At 36.9% G+C, this 25,609-nt stretch overlaps 2 protein-coding genes across 15 annotated transcripts; both read left to right on the top strand.

Moving 5' to 3' along the window:
• Positions 1-565: 565 nt before the first annotated feature.
• On the top strand, positions 566-8,978 carry LOC112281151 (dynein regulatory complex subunit 2). 4 transcript variants are annotated; one of them, XR_012217337.2, is made up of 16 exons: positions 571-1,222; positions 1,388-1,441; positions 1,584-1,643; positions 1,799-1,930; positions 2,112-2,246; positions 2,395-2,493; positions 2,583-2,678; positions 2,810-2,899; positions 3,039-3,193; positions 3,344-3,464; positions 3,602-3,697; positions 3,810-3,915; positions 4,091-4,290; positions 4,455-4,595; positions 4,781-7,620; positions 8,094-8,978. XR_012217337.2 is itself a non-coding variant. In XM_024517367.3 (15 exons), exons 1-15 carry the CDS (start codon positions 1,184-1,186, stop codon positions 4,874-4,876), a joined length of 1,620 nt encoding a protein of 539 aa, XP_024373135.1. In that variant the 5' UTR covers positions 571-1,183; the 3' UTR covers positions 4,877-7,651. The 4 variants fall into 4 exon arrangements, 2 of the variants coding, with proteins under 2 accessions (XP_024373136.1, XP_024373135.1); XR_012217338.2 differs by lacking the exon at positions 8,094-8,978 and having other exon boundaries at positions 566-1,222; positions 4,496-4,595; positions 4,781-4,808; XM_024517367.3 differs by lacking the exon at positions 8,094-8,978 and having other exon boundaries at positions 4,781-7,651.
• Positions 8,979-9,777: 799 nt separating this feature from the next.
• Positions 9,778-15,680, top strand: LOC112281634 (putative E3 ubiquitin-protein ligase XBOS32). 11 transcript variants are annotated; one of them, XM_024518380.3, is made up of 11 exons: positions 9,778-9,959; positions 10,710-10,988; positions 11,631-11,690; positions 11,836-11,907; positions 12,691-12,872; positions 13,038-13,198; positions 13,478-13,536; positions 13,699-13,745; positions 14,033-14,176; positions 14,342-14,433; positions 14,584-15,680. In XM_024518380.3, the coding sequence occupies exons 2-11, from the start codon at positions 10,812-10,814 to the stop codon at positions 15,267-15,269; spliced, it is 1,680 nt and encodes a 559-aa protein (XP_024374148.1). In that variant the 5' UTR covers positions 9,778-9,959; positions 10,710-10,811; the 3' UTR covers positions 15,270-15,680. The 11 variants fall into 11 exon arrangements, with proteins under 11 accessions (XP_024374148.1, XP_024374147.1, XP_073389678.1 ...); XM_024518379.2 differs by having other exon boundaries at positions 9,797-9,959; positions 10,701-10,988; XM_090249825.1 differs by having other exon boundaries at positions 9,834-9,959; positions 10,701-11,249; positions 12,691-12,758.
• Positions 15,681-25,609: the final 9,929 nt, after the last annotated feature.

Raw genomic sequence — 25,609 nt, 5'->3', positions numbered from 1 at the left:
AAAAACTTATATGTTTGAATTATATAGAAAAATATTTTTAATTATCCAAGTAGAGAATATGCTTTATTCTTTTTTATCTATTATACTTAAATCTGAAAATGTCTATCTTTATGTCAAATAAAAACTACATTTTAGATTATTTTGGTATAATTTTCGAATTTTCTTGTAAATACTAAAAAATGCTTCTTATAGATATATAAAAAACCTAAAATCTAAATGCTGAAGATTTAAAGATACTTTTCTTGAAATATTAAAGAAATGAGTATAAATGGTATATTTATAAATAAATAAATAAACCCTAAACTATCAATCTTGTGATGATTAATTGATCAAAAGTTCTATAGTTGGATTTTTTTCTTAAGAATGATATTAAAAGTATTATTGACATTGAAAGAAGAAACACAGCAGCCAGCAAAGCACACAACCTGGAAGGGAAACCAAACAGAAAGCAAAGTGTATTGTCGCTCATTTCAGTGGATATGGCGCTATTTGTTTGTTTGCTTGTTTGCTGGTTAGTAAGTTTTTCATGGCTGCTGATATGGATCACTTGGGCAGCAACCATCACGACACTTCCTGCAACGCCGTTCTTCAGATACTAGTGACGTTTTGCAAAACGCACTAATCCTGCAGATTAATGCTCATGTAGTGAGGAATAGTTCCACTAAAACGGATCAGATGTAAATTCAGGTGGCATTGCCAACAACTCCTCTGTCTCTCTCTCGCTCGCTTGCTTCCTTTCCAGTCTCCTCGTCTCCCTTCCCCTGCTGTTTGTATAACCTGCATTTTTTTTTTTTTTGGAACCTGGGTCATGGTGAAATCAATATATATATATATATATATATTGGATGGGTATTTGATGCTGTGGCGTAGACTGTGGGATTGACAATCTAGTTGGGTGGTGCCATACTTTTAAGCTCGAGACTTGCGGGGGGGTATCGCTTCTTCGAGACAGTGTTGGAATGAATTGATGAGGTTGTGTTCATCCGCAACAGCAAATTTATTGGCTGTCTCAGGCTTTCGGTTCCCATGTGTTGAGTATGTCATAGATCAGGAGGGTTGAGCTACATAACGCCAATGGATTTATGGAGGAGGTGTCTTTTTTGATTAATCTGTGAGCAAGTTTGTGTTTGAAGTATTGAGGAAGCTACCGATTGAGGTGACCTCGAACAAGCAAGCGAGCACCATGGCACCGAAGAAAGGAAAGGCACCGAAGAAGCAGAAGGTAAGTTCTTTTATTCTTGCGGACAAACTTATGTCGGGTGTAGAAACCAAAGATTTGAGGAATCAAAGCCATGAAAGATGGGTACGATTTTGAAAGTTCTTTGGTTTTCCGCATTATCGTTTGGAGGGTAAGTCTCATTGTTGCGGAGTGTGTACCTTTTTCCAGGGGCCACTAACAGAGGAGGAGAAGAAGGCGAAGGCCGAATTCGAGGCACTGAAGGTAACAGAATTTGTACATGAGCCTTCACATTGTGAGTATTTTTTATCAACATTTTCGGCCGCGATTGACTCAAAACATCTGTATATTACCATTGCTTACAGAGTACTTGCTCAACCAGAATGTCGCCCTCAATTTGTCGCAGGCTGTAGAAATGAAGAAGAAGGCCATTCGGGATCGAAGAACAGCAATCAAGCAAGCAATGGTGTGTCAGTTTTGTTTGAGAGTTTGTGATATTGTCTCCAGTCTTATAATGCCCAACCAAACGATTTTATGCTATTCGTGAAACTCTGTGATGAATTGGGTGGTACGAATTCTAAGGCTTTTCACTTCCTGAACTCACTCATGGTGGAGTGTAAGGTTGAGGAGGAGAAACGCAGTACAAATAGCATGCTTCAAATTCACAATCAATGGAGGAGTATTATGCGCTCTGCCAAGTTGAAGGAGCAGCGAGAGGACATTGATTGGTTGTCCAAAAAGCATGTGCATCAGGTGAGGCTGCTCTTCTTCTCATTCCTCTCATTCTGAAAAATCACCTTCCACTTTACTGGTTCCCTTTCTATGTGTTTATCAATTCTACAATGTGTATGTCAAACAGCACAGTCGACGGAGAACAATATAGAAGCGGGTGGATGTAATGTTTTTAGCCCTCATAAGTTCTTGAGTCCTGCAGGTGGAGGTGAAAGACCGTGTCATAGGATTGTACCAGATGCAGATGGACGAATCTGAAGCTCAATATCACGCTGCTCAGATCAAGCATCTAACAATGCTTGATATCTTGATTGATCTCCATCACTTGGGAACCATGGTATTGCAATTCAAAGCTCCAATGCCGTCTTTCCGCCTTCGTCACGATGATAGAAACCATTTTTAAGCGGATTGGTTGTTTCATCTCCCGATGTGTGCCCTGGCAGATTTCATTGTAATCGATACCATTGTTCGCTTGATCACTACAGAAAATGGAAGAGCAATTTTCTGAGCAGTTGAAAAGCCTCGAAGACTCCTTCGTGACGGAGAGGAAGCTCATGACAACAGGGACTGAGAAACAGAAAAAGGTAGCTAAGTACTTCTTTTCAGACAGAAATTCGTAATCTTAAAGCATTTGTGAACTTGAACAGGAAGAAACGATCACTTATGGATGCAGGAATTGAAAGACATAATTGCAGCAATGAGAGAAGAAGCCGAAGAGATAATTTCTGAAAGGAAACAATATTTCGAATCATCCCGAGAAGAGCTTAAGGTTGGAAATGTCGCTTATTTCGATTGCTCTACATCACGACCACTTCCGTAACGCCTTTCTAAAAAGTTGTGTTCTATATTTGTACTCATACAAACTAATAACTACTAGTTGTTCGATTTTTCACGGGATAGAGCAAAAACATCGTGGAATACAATATGCTGAAACTTTCGCTTGAAGCGGGATTGGAGGAACTCGAACGGCGGATTGATCACACACATCAGGTCACAGTTCAGGATTCGGTTCTATCAACAAAGTTACACTTGATAAGTTCGATGTTCAAACTTGATGGGAGTTGTTTGGATTGGATCATCTACTTGAAACTCACGTTCTTTGTTGCTCCAATGCCAACGATGGTAACAGTCATACCTGGCAACCACGGAGGCAAATACTGTTTCTTTCAAAAATTTGGTCGCCAAGGATGAGGTTGTGTCGCGTGTCATCGAGCAACGGATGCGCAACCTCATTCAATTACATGAAAAACTGTCGTATTGGCGCGTTCGCATGATAAATCAAGGGTTTGTGCTTCACAAAAACTCCAGACTCCAAACCCCAAACAACAAGTTGTATCCATATCCCTCCCTACTATGCATCCAATGTGGAACTGTAGCCAGTTTTTAGGATTTCATCCATATTAATCCACGATGTGTCGTGAATTGCATGCACAGCAAAGAGTGGGATACCACGAACAAGAAGGTGAAAGACGAGAAGGAATACTTGCTCAGTCACTACATCCACTTGAAACGACTGTTGGACAGGATACAGCATCACGAGCATAACTATCTCAAGGTGCTGTGAAGTGTTAAGCAAGAGAACAGCCGAACTACATCACAAAACAGCTAAAGCTAATCAAATCACATGCATTACTTATATGATACTTTTCGTTTCATTGCGGGTGACTGGTTTGTGACCAAGACCCATTGCAGGAAGTCTCGAAAAATGTTTTGGAGGCAAAGAACATACTTCTGCAGAAGTTGACGGCGGTTCAACGAGTCCAGATCATGGCCCGCCGGGTCGCCAGAGTAAATCTTCGAACCTTGTCCAGATACGTAGCCTCTTGCTAATATTTCTTTCTGTTGCTCTCGAATGCTTGTTTTGTGTGAATTTCTAATGGGGTGGGTTCTTCTTAAACAGCTTGAGACAGAGCACGAGAAGATTTTCCCATTCGATCCATTGCATTGTTCTGCCATCCCACTGGTGCCTGGTGTGGTGCTCGAACAAGAGCTGGATGGAGACGCTCGTAAGGTCCTGCATTGATTCCCATTCGAGCATATGGATGTGATAATTTAAATAGTTTATCAGGGGAGGTGAATGTAGTGTTTCCAATAATATATTATAAATTGGAATGTAGACTTTAGCAATGATCTTCAGTTGAACTTCGACTGAATGAAAGTTTTGTCGAATTGTGCATGCAGTTGTTAAGCGGGCGGAGAGGAAGAATGAGTTGGGAGTGGGCTTTCTACTAAAGCCGGGGCTGTTAGAAGCCGAGCCCAAAGCGCCAGCAGCAGAAATTGGCAACAAGCGATTCCACTGGGCATCCTGGGCTGTCAGTGACGCTGGCGATGAAGTGGAAGAAATCAACTGTATGATCAACTTCGATAAGCGATTCAACAAGGTTAAATTGCCACGCCATAAACTTGTGTTCACTCTCAAGATCAGATTTGAATACCGTGAACAGATTGGTGTTAGGTCTGTTCAGTAATGGTTGGTGAGTTCACAAGTAGCTTCATTCGGATGTGTGATGTGCACGAATGGAAATGTTGGAAAAAACCAAAACAGGTCAAGCTTGACACACTGGCCATCCAAATGGAAAGAAACAGGCTGAGTAAGGAGAATACGAAGCTTGCGAACGGCTTGCGCAACTATTTGAATAGCGCCACGATCCCCGAGCACATCAAAAAACAGCACAATATCCTGGTGGTTGGTTTCACTTCCCTTTACTACAAGGGCATGTTACCTAAAATCTCCCGACAGAATCTGATCTTAGTGACGAAAATAAAAACACTTGCAAGATCGGATAAAGGTAGCGAGACTTGTTCTTGTGACAGTTTCTGGGAGAAGAAGATAACCTAAAACCAAAGCAAACCCTTTGTTATCTGTTTCAGGCTGTACACAAGAAACTAAAATCGCCCCGAATGAAACCTCCCCCGGTGTATCGGCCGCCACCAGTCAAGACGCCGACATATGTGGAGGAATTCTAGAACCCATGTGAGCAGTAGGGCAACTGCATGGGTTCACATATTTCGACTATTTCGATCAATTCAATGCACCGCAAAAAAGCTTGAACTGATCCCATGACGTCCTTCACTGGCACATTTCCTGAGATCAGTTAAAATCCACCGAAGTGCACGATAGTGTGACTGAACCCTTCAGTTTCATGAAAGAATCTTGTGGTTGAGGAAGAAACTCTGAAGACCTGTTGCAGCCTGTCTGAGCGGCAGATTTCGAGAAAGCTAGGCTTGAAACTTATTACACGTCTGGTCCTTCTAGCGCAAAACTGACACGACCAGGTGAGAATGGAGCTTATCTTGCAAGTCAGGAGAATGAAACCTCACCCACTTTCTCCGAGTGAGCGCTGAATGAATACCTGGAAGAGAGAACACGAGTCATCACCGGAATCTGAACTAGTCTCAAGCATGATTCTTCTGCTTGACTCATTCATTTATGAGCCAAAGTTTGGAATAGGTTCAACACCAAAAACTTGACCAGCTGTTTCCTTCACCATGTTACGTGTGAGCTCTCAAGCATGAGAGTGATGAAGATGGTGAACAGCCTAAACTGACAATTGATTGACTCCACTACCGTTTCACCACAGCTTTTCTTGCTTTGTGGCGACGTCCATGCTGAACTCAAAATGCTTTTGTGAGCCATGTGAGTCTCTTACCTCGGCGTTTTGAAGTGTTCCAGGTTTGTTTATTTATCACCCACATATAAGATACACACATTTGGGAGTGAGGCTCTCCAACTTGAGATTCTCCGCAATCTTCACAACACTAAACCAGCCGTCCATCAATTAATGAAAATCGCCCGATAAGATTGATTTTTTATTTTATTTTATTTCATATCATTTTTTCGTGTGTGTGTGAGTATTGTCTTCTTCAAAGATGAAGTCTTTGGTGAGAAATGGAATTGTGGTTGATCTGTCTCAGTGAAGTCTATGCAGCTGAATACTTGAAGGTATTGTTGTATTTTGGACACTGAATTGTTTGAACACATGTGAAGATGAGTATTCTGTCACTTATGAACATTGTCTGTGATGCTGAGGTTGAACTTTGTGGGACCCATGTCTTTGAGGAATTTAAATAAATAATAAATATGGTTCATTTCTGATTCCATAAAGAAAGAAAGATAATATAAAACAGAATAAAACAAATGTTCATTGGTCAGTGAAATACTTCATGATGGTTTGTTCTTAAATGATTTTTAACCTATATTTGTTCAGTCATAATCATAATCGCAGAGTTATTAAACAATTTTTGCATAAGTGTACATCTTTCATTGAAATTTAATTGAGAAGCAACCACAGATGTTAGAGTAAGTATTTAATGAACTTTCCAATTTTAAGGTGGTGGGTGTGAACATGACGATGTTATAAACAATTTTTATTTAATGATTTACCAAAAGAATTGAATCTGTAGCAATATATGTTGTTTAAAAAATAATTATTGTAAAAAAATGCATTAATAAATAGACATGTGTGAAAAATAATTTAAAATTTTAGTTGATTAAGGAAAACAATTAGTTTTTTTTATAAAATTTAAGGAGGTTGTGATAAAATGAGATATAGTTTTCAAATTTTCTCTAAAAATCATAAAGGGATATTCTTATATAAAAAGTATGCCTTTTTTATTACATAAATTATTTGGATGGCATGAAAATAATAAATAAATAACTTATCATCAACTTAGATGATTGCAGAGACTATTTTGAAAATCATCATTTTGGTTATTAAAAAGTCTTAGATTAAATTTATCACCAAGTTTAAACATGTCAAAATCTAACTTTTATGGTTTTTTAATATTCTCACACCAATTCTGGATCAAACGAGTTTTCTTTTAAGTAGATAATTATTGATATATGTTTTAACTCTCTTTATTTATGTATTCATTCTAAATAGGACTTCAAGATAAATATTAAATTTGATACGAAATACTCTATCTACAAATACAAATTACAACTTCAACACAAGGAATCAATTGTAAACTTTAATTAGAAAATAGAATTTTCAAAACGTGATTACAAAAAAATTAAATTTTCTAATTCGAAAATGTAACTTTAAAAAAAATAAAAAAATAAAAAAAAAACTGTTGTTCTTATAATCATGAATAAATTAAAATGGTGTACAACTTCCAAATTTGTTGACATCACTCCCTTGATGAACTATCAATTGTACAATCGGTAGTGCAACAAGCTTTCTCAGAAAAAACAGTGATTAAAATTGAAAGGAGAAGGGAAAAAAAATAAAAAAAAGAAAAAGAAAAGTTTACATACACAATATAAATTTAAAATACAAAACTTTAAAATGTTTTGTCCTTTACCATGTCATATAACTGGCTACTTCTTAACTCTTGGATACTTACAAATATCATCCTGATTAAATGAGATGAAAAAATGAAAAATGAAATGATTGGTTTATTTTAAATAAGAGCAAGACAACACTTGAATCTTATTTTCAATTTGTTTGCAACCAACACAAATAATTAGACCACTCGTTTTATTTATTTTTATTTTGAATAATCTAGCATAAACCAGATAAATATATGTTTAAGGTGATCAACCTAATTATCTAACTGAATCAAATAAAATCAAAAGTCAAATGAATTAATATTTTACTATTAACTGATTTTTACCCTCCAAATGTGTGCATGAAATGTGATACAAATGATACTTAATGTTTTACAAAAAGTTTCATTTCAAATGAGTTACAAAGGCTACACATCACAACGTAAATGATTCAATACAAAATTCTATGTTACAGCATACACTGACTAAGACATTACAATACCTTTATTTATTTATTTATTTATCTTGTTCTCACAAAATCATTCCATAAGCAAAACATGGTGTGGATTTGTATTTATTTTTGTTTTTTCTTCAATGTGAAACTTCCACTATATTGAACACCCACAAGGGCTTTTACATGATTTCAAATATTTCAAAGCCATGGAGTCATATATGAATCGTTTCTTAATCAACCTGAAAAATGGGTCATAATCTGCACATGTCAAATTTACATTTATCTTTAAGTCCAAACAAAATTCATGCAACCAAATTAATTATACAATAAATAAGTAATAAATTAATAAAAGTTTTAAAATCAATGAAAAAAAGTATTGGAATTGAATGCTAGAAAACTGCTCATGAAAAATTCAAAAACTGACAGTACGAATAATTTGTTGTTGGCCAAATAACATGCAGCATTGGACTTGAGAGAGGATCTGATTATTCTTTACTCTGCCCGCTGCCCGCTGCCCGGAGCTGAGTGCGTTGGCGGTTAGGGCTTCTGTTGCTTTACGGGCAGGGAGGGCTCTGGGGATCCACTTCCAAGGAGTTTCGAATTCCGAGGGAAGCTTCTTCGAAACTAGAGAGCCGTCACATGTACTGGGTGCCGGATGAATGTGTGCATGGATGAATGTGGACGTCCTCATTAATTATGGACTTCAAACATTAAGTCTCCAACATAATTTCTTTTTTCTTTTTTTTCTTATGAAGTTTTAAGTTTATTGTCTTCTTTGGATGAGACCTTCTAACTAATTTGAATAAATTAAGCTCCAACTAGATTTTATTAATACAATCTTCCTTACCCCACAGACCTACTTTTAAAAATTGGGACATATCTTTTTAAGTTTTTATTATTCATCATTTAAAGTAAACTAGTCTATAAATAATATTCGTAAAATTTCATAAATTATTTTAAAATGTAAAATACCTTTTTATTTCAAAAATGGTATGTCACTTTCTTCGAATAAAAACACAGTAAAAACATTTCTTCTATAACTCATTTTTAAAATCAAGTTTCAAAACTGTTCTTTTTCACTCCATCCCACAACACAGTATTTCTACTTCAACAATTTGTGAATGCAATTTCATTCAAAATTCACTAAGTTAGTGACATCTACTGTGAACTGCAAATTGGAACGAGGTTTAAAATTCTTAGTACTCCACTAATTTTATATTCATCCAATAATTGCTAATTTTGATGTGAAACGAAGGGTCTTATAGCCATCATGTAATATTATCAACGAAACAAGGCACCAATCATAGAATGAGGTCAAAACACACGAAATTAAAACACGGTGTGAGTTAAGAAGCAAGACAAGAGAGATTCTTTTTATTTACTTTATTGTTTTGTTTTCCTCCAAAAAGTGATTTAAAAAAATGTACTGCAGCTTTCAGAAACCCATGTTGAAGCACTTTCCACCCGATCAAGAATAACTAGAATATTCTGCAATCATTGTTTCCATGTAAGATTTCAAATCAATTCCATAAATGTTGTTATATTTTATTTTATGTATATTTAATTATTCTGTTTGTCTGATATGTAGAATCTACGTCATAACTATGCACCCAAATGAAAAATTTCAAACCTCAAACTTCACTTCACGCATCTTAAAAATGATCACCGTCATTAAAAGCATAAGATAGAGAATGGGCTGTAGTTTGGATCATATATTAATTGAAGACATTGGGAAATTGTTTATATTAACTGTAGCATGAAAATAAAAGGCACTACGTGAAAATCAATATTAGGGGGGTACATAAACCTAATAATCCCGTAGCCGTTTTCAATGAGGGCACTGATACACCGGTGACCCGATTTAGAAACCCAGGTTTGCCGGGTCTTTCCGAGTATCAGGGGGATTCCAGCCCACTGAGGCACGCTATCCATGAATATACCGTGTTCATATTCATCGCTCCAACCACAATGCCGATGGGCACCCATGCCCGCTCGCCCGGTCCAGCCCAGCCAGCCCAGCCAGCCCAGCCCGCCCAGCCCGCCCAGCCCGCCCAGCCCGCCCAGCCCGCCTGCTGTCGTGGTCATGGCGGAGTGACGTAAGACCGAGGAAGGGAGAGGGGCACGTTTGACCATGCTCTTTCCTTCTTTCTTTCTATGTTTGTGTCTTTCTCCTCCTCCTCGTTTCTACCCTCCCCTCTCATCGCCCTTGCGGAGGAGTCCTTTGGCTTGGATTCTGAATTCCATGCCCCGCTATGGTGCCCACCACTTCGTACACGATCGGCGTCTTACCCGTCGGCGGTGTGCCGTAGCCCCTGGCTTAATTGCGTGTAAGTTTCTGGAGGAGTAAGAGTGGTGTGTGTTTGGAATGAGGTTTTAGCGTTTTGCCTTGAGAAATTGAGGTCGTCCAGAGGGTGGAGGAGGAAGAGTTGGCATAGTTGGATTGTACATTGGTGACGAGGTGTTGGCGGTACGGTGCGGAGGTTAGTGATAGGAGAGTTTCTGGAGGTTGTTAAGTGATGCGAGGAGGGCGTTCAATTTTGAACGCGTTTGGGAGTGTGAGGTTTGGCTCTATGGCGTGGGGTTGTGTGTGATTCGTGGTGTGGCATTGGCTTTCGAGGAGCGGTCGAGAGTGTTTCTATTCTGTATTTTTTTTTTTTTTTCTCTCTCTCTCTCTCTCTCCACCTCCCTCCCTCTCCCTATTTCTATTTGTTTGAAAGTGCTTAGTGGCGATGGCTGGAAGAGTAGAGGTCGATTTCTGGGGGATGGCTGCAGCTTCGTTCTCGGTAGGTTTTCTGTAACGAGCCTGGACCATTTCGGCCAGATAGTTTGAGCATTTTGCGCGTATTCCTTGGTTAGCGGCAGGTTCCATGTTTCATTCCCTGGTGCATTGAAGTCTTAGATTGAAATCTCAGACTGCGGAAGGGAGCATTTAGTAATTTTGAGTACCTTCCTCGGAGAGACCGGGTGGTTTGAGTAGCTTTGCTTCTCGGACGATAGGTGTACGGAATTCATGGCGTACGTACACGCTGATATTAGGATCATCCTCTTCTTATAGTTTCCCTGTTTAGATGTAACAGCGAAATGTGCGAGCGGATTGCATTTTTCTCCGAAGAACAAGATGATTTGAGCAGATTGAGGAGCAGGGGTTGCTACAGGAACGTCAAGTAAGTGGTTACAGCATGGGCAATTCGTTTGGTTGCTCTGCGTCAGGAGAGCGCTTGGTATCCGCAGCACGTGATGGAGATTTGCAAGAGGCACAGGCTCTATTGGAATGCAATCCCCGTTTGGCAAAGTATTCCACCTTCGGAGTGCGCAATTCGCCCCTTCACTTCTCGGCAATGCAAGGGCACAATGAGGTTGGCTTTCCTCTTGCCTTCATTAATGTTTATCACTCGCTCTCATTCGGTTTGGAGTTCTGGTATGTTTGGTTCTTCTCCAACTCGGGTCATGCGCTCTATCTCTTTGGCAATCCTTTCAACGAGTTGAGTAAAGCGACAATCATGGGTAAGAGTTGAAGTATGCTCTGTTAAGCTGGAGAAAGGGACATATATTTAATAGTTTTACCAACATTTCTCGGATGATGGATGCTGTTCGAAATCTGTCCGGGGTCGTTACAGGTGACTTCCCTACCGAAAAAAAAATCATAGATGTACATACATGATCATCTAGTGCGATTTTTTTAATTTGAGGTTGGCAGAGTTTGTCTTGTTTTTGGGGCTTACCAGATAGCATGTCTAGATTGTAGCATCGTAGTTCATGGTTGATTAGGCGCACGTACTCTAGGAGTTGTGAATGAAGTGTCGGACTCCTAGAAGTTGCTTTAGCTACGCTTAGGTTAGCAGTCATCTACGACTTGTAAACGGTTATATTAGAAGAATGATAAATTCTGCGCATAGAAGTGTTAGTAGGGCCTTGGGCGTTTTAATCTTGGTTTATTCAACTTGCTATCTTCCCTTGAACTTTTTCTTACTTTGTTTACCTGTGAACTCGCTATTCAGATTGTAACATTACTTCTCGAATGCGGAGTAGAAGTCAATACGAGGAATTACTGTGGACAGGTATTAGGCTATCTTCCACGAATGATCAGATCGGAGCATGCCAAATTTTAATGGTCAATGATCAGCCTACGTCCCGAATTCATTTGTGTGACGTTATTCTGAATGTGTACGTATTTTTGACACTATTTTTATTGTGTATTTGCAGACTGCATTAATGCAGGCTTGTCGTTATGGGCACTGGGAGGTGGTACAAACTTTGCTACTCTACCGAGCAAATGTGAGTGAAATTCTAATCCTTGTAGCTAAGAAATTATGGTGTTGTTTGACTTGTAAGGTGTAGCTGAATTGGAATGCGTATAAGTGGCCACAGCAATTTCCCATCACGTCAATCTTGACCGCCTCTTCACAGCATGAAAAATGTAACGATTTGTTGGAGTATCGTAGTTGAATTGCGATTCTTTGACGGACTGCTGTGCTGAAGTCGGTCTTTCTTTTCTTTCTTTGAAAATTACTGAATTTGTTTTTACTGGTTCCACTACGAACATCTTTGTGAGGCTCTGACACCCATATCGATGCATCCCTTACAGACACATGGTGGTTTCCCCCTAGTTTTTCCAACATGAGTATCTAGTGAATAGATTGTGTCAACCTTGCGCATTTGGAACTTTATCCGTTATATTATTGGTAGTCATCTAGATGGAATTTAATACGAATTATAGGTGTTTATTGTACCCGCGACTCATTCACTACGTAGCCTCAGACAATTTCAGTGTTTTTGGGATTAAGTAGTGGAGGCAGTATGAATTTTTTTACAGAAACGAGAACAGAAAAAAGTGATTGTGTACATCTTTGGTTTCTGTTACGGGCTTAAGCCTGAGCAGAGCTGAACAATTCGCCTGAAAGGAAGGCTCTCTTCAAGCATATTGTTGTGATCATGAGTGGGTACTTTGGAGGATGTGACAACCTGAAAGTGCGCGCAGCCGTGACAGCTTTAGTCTATTTACCTAGTACAGTTCTCACAACGCCTGGATATTCAAGGTTTTTAAGTCTTTTTGTGCAGGTGAACAGAGCAGACTATCTAAATGGTCGCACAGCTCTACATTTCGCAGCAGTCAGTGGCCACTCACGGTGCATACGCTTGATCTTAGCTGATTTTGTGCCCAGTATTATCCATCCGTCGAACATATTGCAGCCAGTGAACTGCGATGAATCGGCACCTGTGAAAAATTACCCAGATCGAAGGTTCTTTATTATGATATACTTAAACCAACACACAATCTTAGAGTGCATGTTGATCGGGATATGTTTGTATCAGTTGAATGTAACTGATGATAAATATCATCTTGCATGTTGAATTACAACTGTTTGTCCGTTCTTTGAATTGAACAGATTCTATTGCTCTTGCAGTTCTTTGGCTAGGGTTGTGAACAGAGCCGCTGATGGAGGTATTACGTCACTTCATATGGCTGCTCTAAATTGCCACACCGAGTGCTTACAATTGCTGTTGGATCTTTCTGCAAACGTCAATGCAGTAACCATTCAAGATGGCACTACTATTGACTTGATAGGTATTTATTTTTCCCCTCTAATCCTGAAAGCGTGGTGTTGAGAAGTCAACATTGAGTGAGTGAACCGTTTTATTAGATTAGGATCTTGTATTACCAGAGTTTTACACTTGTTACCTTGTTCCTAAGCAGTGATGGCATTTCAATTTGCCAGGTAATTCTTAAATTACATAATATCTTTAATTTCTTGCCCAGGACAATGCCGGTCATCATTATTAAGTAGTTTGAGGCCTTCGTGTGGAACATAGTTGAGACGAAAGGCCATTGTGTTATTTGTTACAGGAGCAGGTAGTGCGCCGTTGCATTATGCTGCTTGTGGAGGCAGTATACCCTGCTGCCAGGTGTCTACTCTTCTCTTTGCTTGCTTTGTTTGGTCTTTAAGTAACTCCATCATCAAGAATGCTCTTGCCACTGAAATTTGTTTTATACTTCTGTTTAGTAGTCCTTTTCAACGTCAGGAAGTTAGTTACTCTTAATTGAGAAAAACTTTCTTCTGTGTGCAGGCTCTTATTGCGAAAGGGGCAAGTCGAATTGCTACCAACTGCAACGGGTATACCCGCTGCTTATCCTACATTCTTGTGCTTGAGTGCCTCATGCTATTTGCAGCAGGTACTAGAATTGTAAATGTAAATTTGCCTCCGGTTTTCGATGACATGGTGAATCCTAGCACTAGTCTACTAGACAATTGGAGCTATGGTAGTGACTTAGGTTGTCGACCCGTATTGTGTTTTGGAGGGTAAGCCTTCAACTTAACTTTATGAAAACATTTTGTTCTCGTTGTACCAATGTCCTAGCAAGTCATTAGTGTAGAGCACTTACAAATTTGATGTGATGTAGATGGACACCTTTGCAAGTGGCACGGTTATTGCGGCGGCACTGGCTGGAGCCTCTGTTGATCCCAGACTCATCAATTCCTGTCCAACCTTTACCACCATCGCGCTATCTCGCCCTCCCTCTCTCCAGCATTATGAAAATAGCTAGGTAGGTCAGAGGTTGACATTCCCCTTATGTAGTTAATTTATTTCCACTTTTTGTGTCCTTGTTCAGGTCTAGACGTTGAAGGCTTCTCTTCCTAGTGCATGTTCTGGTAACAAGGCACCAGAATTTTTAAATCACATATTCTGTTGATCACCTTCCACGTGGCAGGGATTGTGGCTGGCGAATCGTAGATCCTGCGCCTGTGGACGCTGACCCATGTTCTGTCTGTTTGGAAAGACGGTGCACTGTGGCTGCAGAAGGTGCTGTTCTCATATCCTTTCATGGCAGATAAATCGTGATTAAATATGCTACACGACCTGGTTTTAATTTCCTTATTTTCTAGTATGGAAGGTTATTAGTTTTTGATATCTTATTTTATTTCTTTTAGTCCTAACCAAGCGTTGCTTCAGGTTGCGGACATGAACTTTGCACTCGTTGTGCTCTCTACCTGTGCTCCACCAACATCATTGCAACTGCAACCTCAAGTCCACCGGGAGCCATTCCCTGTCCTCTTTGTAGACATGGCATTGTTTCATTTGTGAAACTCCCGACTACCATGTCCCTCAAGGATCTTGCTAAAATGAACTTGGCTTCTCTTACTCTTTGTACCACATGCACCATGGAAATCCCGGAGCTAAATTCTGCAAGAGCCCTCCTGCATAAGGGTGAAAACCGAGGTGGTTGTCGAGTTTCTCCGCTTTCCATCCACTCCTTAAGATTGACTTGTCCTGGCTTCTCTTCTCTGAACTGTCCAGGAGGTTTCGGTTCAAATGATGAGAATTCCGGCTGTACATCCCCTGCTGTGACATGCGGCTTTGCAAGGTCAGATTCTCGGTCTGAGGTCCGAACTGATGACCCTACAACAATTGAGACTCTTGCTTGGCCTTTGCCTTCCAGGGTGTCGATCCTTAGAACCACTCCAGTGGTAGCGGCAAATACTCTGCCTGTACAGCCCCCCAATAACGATGGTGTGCCGTCTACTTCTAAACCTGCCCCACAGAGAGACTACTCTTCCCCGAAGGTGACGACCAGGCGGTGGTTAAGGGAACCATTTCGATGGAGCAACTATGCTAGCTTGCGGTCTCAAAGGAATTAGTCTCAAGTATATCCACTTCTTCACTGCACTCTTTACTTCTCATTCTTGGCTTTACGTGGGAGACGGTAATTCAAGGGCAACACGATTACAGTCCGTATTTAAGCGGTATCATACCTGACCATGACAAGTCATTCTTGAATCAACTTTTCCCGGTATTCACTTTTTCACTTTCGCGAGCCTGACAACTGAAGGAATCAGAGTGGCAGGTGAAAATCAGGAGCTATCGTACTTCTTGAACATCATGATTTGATGTGAAACCTTCTTTCAAGAAGTGGATTTGGGTACATATTGCGTACACATACTGACTACGATCGGGAACGCCCAAGAATATTTGTACTATGTGATACACAAATGAATTTGTCGATAAGTGCGATCTTGTCTAGCATGCGCTTGCGACTATCTTCTCATTTATTGTACGGTGTGTAATATCCTGTTACTGAAATTGTTGCTGGACTACGTATCAAATGATCTGCAGATGGTCAAGGATATAAATATGTGCAAGTGGTAACTAATTTTTGTCCATAAGATGAATTAAATAGACATCATTCTCGTAACAATCCATCACATACATTCCAATGTATTCCACTTGCAATGCTGTTTGCTCCCATATAGTCCACCCTCGATATGTGCTACCCTGATAAGCGGTGAAATTGCATATGTGATAAGAAAAATTGTGCTCTCGAAAAAAAATCCAAAAAATATACTGAGAAGTAACAACAGTTAAGAGAATTTGTATAATAATTATGCTTTCATATTCAATGAAATCACCTCAATAAGTATTAATTTCAATGAAAGTGAGGCTAATTAATTGTACAACGTGGATTAAATTGAATTAGATGCAGATTATGTTGTGGTTGATACTTACAATAATGTACATAGATCACAATATCTTCATTGCACATTCCACATCATGTAGATATTATTGGCTACAAACTCCAACAACCTCTCTTGGAATTACACTACAAGTTCTCTTGCATTAGCCTCTTCTAATGTTGTGACAAAATTGTAATTTGATGATTTGGAGGTTGGAAGTCTAGGTCTACAATGAAGAAAGACTCTAAATTTACTTAAGTGCAAAAAAAAGAGATCCTCCAATAGCATTAGAGGTTGGTGGTTAGTGAAAAAAATATTACTAATAAGGCTTTGACTACATAGACTAATTCTATGTATCATACTTCAACTTCTAAGATGAGTATTTGCAAGTTAATGAAGAAGAGAGATTTATTGGATATTGATGTTCAACATCTACTTGTCTCAAAGTGCATTAGGAAAGTTCAATGTCCACATGTGGAGGAAGCTACTTTCACCTAGTTTAAGCTTATGGAAGATTATAATGTTGTTTTGTCTAATGATCTTATAGTTGCTATTGCAAAGAGATTTTATAGTATGATACTCAAAAAAGAGCGTGAGAGGGAGCTTGAGTTTTCACATAAATGGGTAGATTAATTCAAGAAGATATTTCATATCAAGAGATATATTTGTCAAATAAAAGATGCATTTGTTGATACTTCTCTTGAGACCTTAAAGAAGATAGAGGCAAATAAACTTTTTATATCTTAGTATATGATTTCTCACATATTTAATATGGAAGATATATGCATCATTTATAGAATTCAACCAAAATCGTACACTTACTATGAAGAAGCTATGTGAAAAGAAGGATGAGAAGGGATACATTACAATTGCACTTATTGCAAATGTTGATGGTACCATCAAACTTCCTCCTTTGGTTTTTAATAAATATATGAAGCCTCAAGAATTTTCATGTAGGCACATTCAAAACCTAAATAACCTTAAAATTAAGTAATTTGCAAATAAGAAAGCTTAGATGACTACAAGTGTATTAGAGAACTTTATGCTTGATTTTGAGAAGAGAACAGTTGTTGCATGAAAAGAAAAGGTATTACTATTGGTTGATAATTTCTTAGGTCACAAAGTACCTAATTTAGGTGCATAATTGAAAAAGACTAGACTTAAATTCATACTTCTAAATACTATAAGTAAATTCTAATCTATAAATATAAAAGCTATTCAATTATTCAAATCTCAATACCATAAGCTATTGATTTAATACCAAATGGACTTTTTTTTATTGAAAAGAGCAAAGATATTATTAATGTGTACTCATATGTGACGATGATAGAAAATACTTGGCACATTAGTATTATTGCATCAATAGTCATAAATTCTTGAAAATATACACCTATCTTTTATGTTTTATTTGACAATATAGAAGCAAACAAGGCAACTATGAAAATCTTTAAAATCAATATAGATAAAAGAGTTCGAAAAAATTCCTACATAACTAAAATAATTTACATTGATATTTGCAAAAAATGAAATTAAACATACTATGAACATACATGAGTTTATTGATTATAAAATAGAATTCGATCTACACAATGCCAATACATCTATTCAAGACAAATTTATAGGTATTCATAATGAATAAGATGATGCAACTAACAATAAAACCATCAAAAAAACTCATTATATGCAAGAAATCCATTAAAGATTATAAAGTAATGTAGTTGTAGCTGGTGTAGGATTGAAGGATGTTGAAACTGGATTAGTGCCCTCACTAATTATTGATATTGAATTACTGATATTATACATGGTACATAAGATTTCACACTTCAAATAAGATTTAAAAATTCAAAAATAAGTAGAACCTTTGTATGTATAAGAATCTCATCTTCTACTTTATATTTTATCTTCCTTGAAATCCTCTCTATTATTAAAAACAAAGCATCGAGATCCATTACATTAAATGTCGTGGCATGTGTTATATGACTATTGGCTAAACAAATGTCATCCTAATACCTTTTCATAAACAAACTTGACTATGGTTGCGTTTTCTTGTAACAATCTCACACATAACTATTCATAATCATATCTAGTCATAATTATTTTTGATGAGTGGAGACTTTTGTCAAAGTACCAAATATTGAATTAATAGAGAAATTATGATGAATGGTTTGGTTTATAGAGATTTACCTCCAAGCATGTAATGTGTCTCAAGTATATTGTACATGATATTGTAGTTGTTTTCCAATCATGTCTATGTTTATTGCCACTTCTATTATTTATTAGTTTGAAATAATCCAATTATCATTGAAGGTGACAAAGGCTTAGATTAAAAAACTATCTCATGTTTGCCATCTATGTTTGAAAGTTATTACTTTATAGGTGTTAGTTCGTCGCTGCATAGATATTGAAGGCAATGATGCCATTGCAAAACAATGGACAACTCTTAGCTAAATCAAATAAATAGAGGAGGTCTGTAAGATTATATGGAACAACATTGTATCATTATTATCTCTCCTTTTTCATCTTTTTTTGTTGCAAAAGCATTCAAGGTGGATATACTTGTTGTTCCAAATATTCTTACTCCATTTTTGTCAAAATCTCTTCTACTTCTCTTTCCATCTATTCTTCAGTTAGATGTATTAAACTTTAACTATCTTTATATGCAATTTGTGATACAAATTGCATAGCATCTGAACTAAAATAACCTTATTGAATTGTAAATGTACCTAAAAGACTTGGTTTCTTTGCTCTTATTGGAAAGAAAATATTACTTGTATTCACTTCATTTTGCAAATATAGTTTAGAAAGGTGCCCTTTAATCTCTCAATTTACTTCATCAAAGAACTTGTCTATGATAAAAGAAAGGTCCTTACTTTTTAAAGTTATTCCTATTAAATCCTATGAAAAATGTGATTTAAAAAATATACTTTTAAGTGGCTAGAAAACATTCTTCACTAGTTTCAGCATAAAAAAAAGATAATTGGGAGGAGCCAATTTCAATGTGAGGAGTTTTTTGAACTTACAAAGATACCACATTTTATTCAAACCTTATAGAAGATAATAGCCAGGTAGGTGATCTTATTTGGTTTGCATTTATAATAAAAAATACTTTGCCACATCTTTGTCTCAATATGTATAACCATTTTTTATATGTAGTATAATGTCTTGCTTAAGAAAAAAATATGTTCAAATATTTCTTCTTTGTACTTTTGAATCCATATGTTCTATTTTGAGCTACTACACAAGAGATCCTAGGGCATGTTGTTGTTAATTTGTATATGAGATTTTGTATCCTAAGAGCTAATTGAGGCTATATTGGAATTATTAAATTAATTCATGATACCAAAATGTATGTTATGTGAGATGGTGTAGTTGTTTTGTAGGTTGTAATGGATCCAAAGGGCATTGAAGTGATGTCATGTAGAAAAAATCCTTAAGAAATTGTATAAGGCATGTTTGTACATCTTTATAAGTCCAAAGCTGCACAAATTATATATACCATTCTCAGAGGCTTCAACTCTCTATTTCTCAATAGATAAATTTCTAGTAAGATGCAACCATTGTATAGCTGCAATCTTGCAAAAAAAAGTACAAGTTTTTGAATCCTTTAAATTAGAAGCCTTTTTTATTTTGAAAATATCTATGTCTCTTGAGATTGTGTAGTCTTTACATAGTAATGTTGGTTTTGGATAGGCTAACTCAATAGCCTTATTTTATTATATACTAGAAGTAATTACATGTTTTAAGACTGCCGAGCTTAGTCCATTGTCAATTTCAAGGATAATATGCCAAGTGATTGATAAAAACCGTATTATAGAGCCATAACCTATCTTTTATAATATAGGCCTTGGAATCAAAAGAGACAACTTTATCTTTTATATCAAATGTAAAATGAATTTAAACATGATGAAGGATTCTTTGAAGGAGCACTTGTAAGCTTGCATCATTTGACATTATTTCCTTGGAGTGTAGTACCTAGAATACATAGCATAGTCAATCTAGGCATACTTATTGTTCAACAAGGTATACAATGCAAATGCTTGATGTAGTTGAGATGATCTAATTATAAGATTTGAATAAGTTTGTACAAGATGGCATCTAAAAAATAGCTTAAAGAAGTGTTGGCTACTACAAGGTAATTACGTGTGAGCCAATGGCTATTTTGATAAAAAGCTTTAATAAGCCATTGTCTAGAAAGTTGATAAAATACATGCTTAATTTGGAACTCTTATGTATTTATGGAAGTAGAGTAAGTAGAATCAAATATAGCTCTTGATGCCTAACATATTAATTGATTGCCAAAAAATAATTGTTTGAGTATATCTATAGCATGAATTGAAGAGATATGTTTTAGATCCGATTTTATTGAAAGCCATATCTAGAAGGTTGTTCTTTGTAGAGAGGAAGATCTACAAAGAAGGAAGAAAGAAAGAAGGGAAGAAAGATGGAAGGAAAGAGAGGAAAACAGAGGGGTACATCATGTTGAGATCCAATAAAGGTGATGTGGCTATCTTCCCACCTTGGTGGATCTAATATGACCAAAATTGTGTTTGGTAAAGACTATTTATGGTTTGTAGCCTAGTTTGAGACTTTTGATTACAAATTTAGTTATGAATGCTTATATTTATAATCAAGAGTTCAATACTTTGGCTCTTTTAAATCCAAAATCTTAATGAATATTCTCCATCTTAATTTTGCCTCAGTTGCCTTACGAATCCAAGTTCCGTAGATGAAATTTTAAATGAGTGTATGTATGATTTTGAATGTGGAATTTGTGGTTGCCAAATATAAGCACAAGAACAAGATTATGGTTAGTATTATTTAATTTTTTGCCATAATTCTCTGCACTAGAAATAAATTTTATACACCTTGGATTATGAGATCAATAGTTAAGTTTTGAATAATTTTATTGGCTATAACTTTTAAAAATGCGTTGAACTTGCTTTATAATTCCAAGTATTAGATTGTATTTCTAAGGCATAGCTAATGAAAGTTGGGATTTTTTATCCATTACTACAAGTGAAGTTGATGAGATGCCTAGATTCTAAAAGACTTATACCAATTAATCTTGGCTCTTTTATCCTTATAAAACATTATAAGTATATTCATAACCATATCCAAGTTATTTTTTCTTTCTTTAATATATATAACAGAGTTGGTGTATATTTGGTTTGTTGTTGATTGGCCTTTTAAGAGAGTAAATCGAGTTAGTGATATTGATGGATTTAAGAGTATGTGGCCTAAAACATTGCTTGCAAGGATGTAGATATAAGGTACTAACAGACATTTTTTTATCATTGATCTTTGTATAGAGAATTGCTCCCAAAATACACCATTAAGTATGAACCTAATTATAACTTTTGTATATAACAATATTACAATAGTCACCTAGTCTTGGAAGAATTTTATATGCAATATGGTCTCTTTGAGAAAGTTACAACCGATCTTGTCATAGGCCTTCTCAAAGTCAAGTAACAAAATGACAAGAAGTTGATTACTTTCTTCCACCTAGTCTATTGTCAATTGAATTATGAATATGTTGTTGAAAATATACTTCTTTAGAAGAAATACCATTTGAAAGCTTTGGATTTGAGTAGAGAAAAAAAAAATCATCATATTTACTAATACCTTGGTTATTATCTTGTAAACATCACCTAATATGGAATTTGGATGCAAGTTATTAAAGTAGGCTAATTCTCATTTTTTTTACAAGAAGACAAATCTTACTTATATTAAGAGCTATGCATAAAGATTTAGTCTTGAAAATCTTTTTGATTAGGCCAAGAGGGTTTGCTCCAATTTTTTTCAAAAATATCTAGAAGAACTTGATGGAAATTCTATCCATATTGAGAGCTTTATCTAAGGGGAGTTCTTTGATTGTCTTTTAATTTCACATATTGAAAAGCTATAAATAAGCTTCTCACCTTATTCTATTATAACATACTTTGGAATGTTTAAAAAGTAGTTCTACCAAACTTGTTGATTAAGTTTGACAATATTATTGTACAAATAAAATTGGATATTAAGAAAATTGACGTATTATTGCATCTCATTATAGCCAATGAATGATATATATTTTTAAATTAATTTTCTTATAAATATAGATTTTTTTGTATCTAATATAGAAGTTAAAAGATTCATAGTTATATTTGTCATCAATTTTGGTCCATTTCAAATTGTATCTATCATGTTTAGCTTCTAGGATCTTTTGGCATCGGTAATGAAAAGCCAATTGTACCACGTTGAAGTTATCTTGAGCTTATTGATAATTCTATTTGCATTGTAGCTCTAATTTTGCTTCAAAGATTGGTAACAAATAGGCAACAAAGGCCTCTTGACGTTCAACATGGTGGGAGCAAGTCTTTTAATTATTGTACTTTTTAGTACTTTAAGTCCCTCTACTAATTGAACATTCTAAGATTTTATCAAATATCCTAAGATGGCCCTACTCAATTCTACTAGTATTAATGGCTTCATTATAGCACATGTGAATAGGTGCTAGTTAAATGCAGGTTGGTGTAATGACTTTATATGGGACAGTTGGATTTTTTCAAAAACTAAAGAAAAATTGAAAACATGCAATAAGATGGGCCAAATTATAGCCAAATTTTGGATCAAAGTTAAAGTTTAATTTTAGTAAAATCTATCTAAATAGAAGCAATTCATTTCTAAGAAAACATGCATATTATCTTACAAAACTATTTAGGAAAGCCTTTCATAAATTCATCTACTCTAAAATAGTCTTCTAGACCAAGATGTATTTGTCTTTTCTTTCTGTGCAATTAATTTCTTAATGTCTCTTTTGATTGTATCCTAACTTCCTTGTTTATTGTTTAGCTCATCAATCATATTAAAAACCCTCCCTACTTCAATATCTAATTGATTGCTAGAAGTGGATGTTGAAAAATCTTCTTTCATAGATATGTATGTGATTTAATATAATTGAATGCATATATATATTAATAATTCCCAACTTTTATGTATAGAGTCCATTACAAGGTGATATATTGGGCCCTTCTCTTCATTATTACTTTGTACTCACATAAGAAATCTACTAGTTTGGCCAATAGAAGAATGAATGTTTATCCTTTAAAACTATCTTTGTTAGTACAATATGTAGCCTTGTTCCAAAAAAAGAGCCCTCAGGGACATTCTATTTGCTTAGTATATTATTTTTTCTTATCCAATGATAGCTTGTGTTCTTAAATTAAAATGATTTCTAATCAAGGATAAAAAAAAATTGAAAGAAATTTCTTACTTCATATTGCTTGCATATTTTAATATTATCTCTTCCTAGATCTTATACATTTAGCCACAATACATGCAACCTCTACAACTTTGCACTAACAAAGATGCAGAAACACGTCTTGTACAACTGCCCAAGGATTTTTTTTTTTTTTCTGCATGGCATTGCTTCAATGCCCTTTGGGCCTATTACAACCAACAAAACAACTACACCATCTCACATAACATACATTTTGGCACCATGAATTAATCTGATAATGCCAATACAGCCTAAACTACTTCATGGGATTCAAAATCTTGTATACAAATTAACAACAACATGCCCTAGGATCTCTTGTGTACTAGCTTGAAATGGAACATATGGGTTCAAAAGTGCAAAGAAGAAATATTTGGACACACCTCTTCCTTAAGCAAGGCACTGTTCTACACAAAAAACAGTTATACATATTGAGGCAGAGGTGTGGCAAAGCATTTTTTGTTATAGGCTTACGTTTGTTTAGCCAACGATCATATGACACATGCCACGGCACTCAATGTAATGCATCTGGGTGCTTTGTTTTTACCACCAGAGGGGATTTCAAGAATGAAAGAATGTAAAGTAGAAGATGAGATTCTTATGCATATAAAGATTCCACTTGTTTTTGAATTGTTAAATCTTCTTTGAAGTGCGAAATCTTATGTACCATGTGTAATATCAGTAATCCAGTAGCAGTAAACAGCAAGGGCACTAATCCAGTTTCAACATCCTTCAATCCTACACCAGCTACAACCACATCATTTTATGATCTTCAATGGGTTTCTTGCACATAACGAGTTTCTTTGATGGGTTTAAAGTCCGTCTGCGGGATTACAAACTCCCCGTCTTCGTCTTCGCTATTCAGAGTTGGTGTAGCGGATCGATGATGAGGCATGTGGTCCTCGGGCAATCGTGGAGAGTTGTACCCGAGGAAGGATGATAAATCTGTTGATTCAATGTCCCATGCCTGTGCGGTGGGAAAGAAATCATGGGAGATAATCTTGAGGATTGATGGAAGTATCGTCCATCGCAATCCATTAGTGTTCCTTGTTGTGTACACTCCTTGCTGTTGTTGAGTAAGGCTGTGATTATGCAGAGTGAGGAGCCCAACTTTGGTTGTGACCATGTGTATAGCCAGTGTGCGTCTTCGCCGACCCCGAGTGGATTCACATGTTTTTGTTTCAAGACAATTTTACCCCGAATGTGAAGCATGGTCTAATTAACCATATGGGTTCAAGCCGACGTTTGTGTCCAGGCTTTTTCCTCAAGGCCATGTGACAGGGAGAAGGTTGCGGCGGTTTTGTTGAGGGGCCTTTTGTTTTGATCAATGCTTTGGGGAGGCCCTCTCTCTTCCTGTAAAAGGCGGGGAGTATGACTGCGGAGGCAGTTGTGTCATCTGGGATTCGACTGGGAGCTAGAGCCGACCAAAAACTGTTTTGTAAGTTTTTGGCTTTGTATCCGTGTATTCTTGTCTAGATGTAGGCAGTGGTAGAGGCTTGGCTCTTCTGTTTGTCCTGTTTTGGATGCCAAAGAAATGTCTGACATTTGGCGGGATGTTCATTGGGATGTGTTGCTATATTCTGTGGTACTAGGGCCCTTCCTTTCTCGCTTGGGGTAGAGGCTACATGTATTTGGTGATTCCACGTTGCGTGCGTTTGTTGTTCATTCTTTCAGCTGCTGGTCTTCTTGCAACCTAGCACTTTTGTACCGAATGGTCCAAAGAGCGACATCTATTGCATTGAGAGGGTAGGCCGCTGTATTCCAACAAATATTCAATGCCCCCTTCGTCGTCAAGCTGGGATAGTATGATTGATAGGGGCAAGGCCTCGATTTTGTCTGTCAGTATGCACACTCTAGGGCCTGAGAGCGGTGAAAGTGTCGGTGTCGTCAGCACAAAGGACTTTGCTGAAGTTCCCAAACGTTTTGCGCAAGAACTCATGGGTTCTTAGGAAGGGAGGGAGCTCCCGTGTTTGGGCCCAAACTCCCATCTTAAGGCTTGATTTATTAAGAGGGTGGTCAGTGTTGAAGTATGGAGACCAACTACAGAAAGTGATGTCAACCCTTCAAGCCAGCTTCCATGAGATGTCAACGTGCATGTCCTCCCCTCTTCTTGTCTACACTGTATTTCGAAATAGTTATTGGACCTAATTGTCAGCTTGTGAAATTACCTATGAAGATCCACATGGATAGTTTTCTGACACCCGGAGTGCCCCCAAATATGTGACATAGATCCATGTAGTTTGTTAAGTTTTTTCATTTTTTCTTAGTA

Source organism: Physcomitrium patens, chromosome 4 (assembly GCF_059467195.1).
Source record: "Physcomitrium patens ecotype Gransden chromosome 4, ASM5946719v1, whole genome shotgun sequence".
In the NCBI taxonomy this organism is placed as follows: Eukaryota; Viridiplantae; Streptophyta; class Bryopsida; order Funariales; family Funariaceae; genus Physcomitrium; species Physcomitrium patens.
The sequence above is the reverse complement of the archived record's forward strand: the minus strand, read 5'-3'. Positions and strand labels throughout refer to the sequence as shown.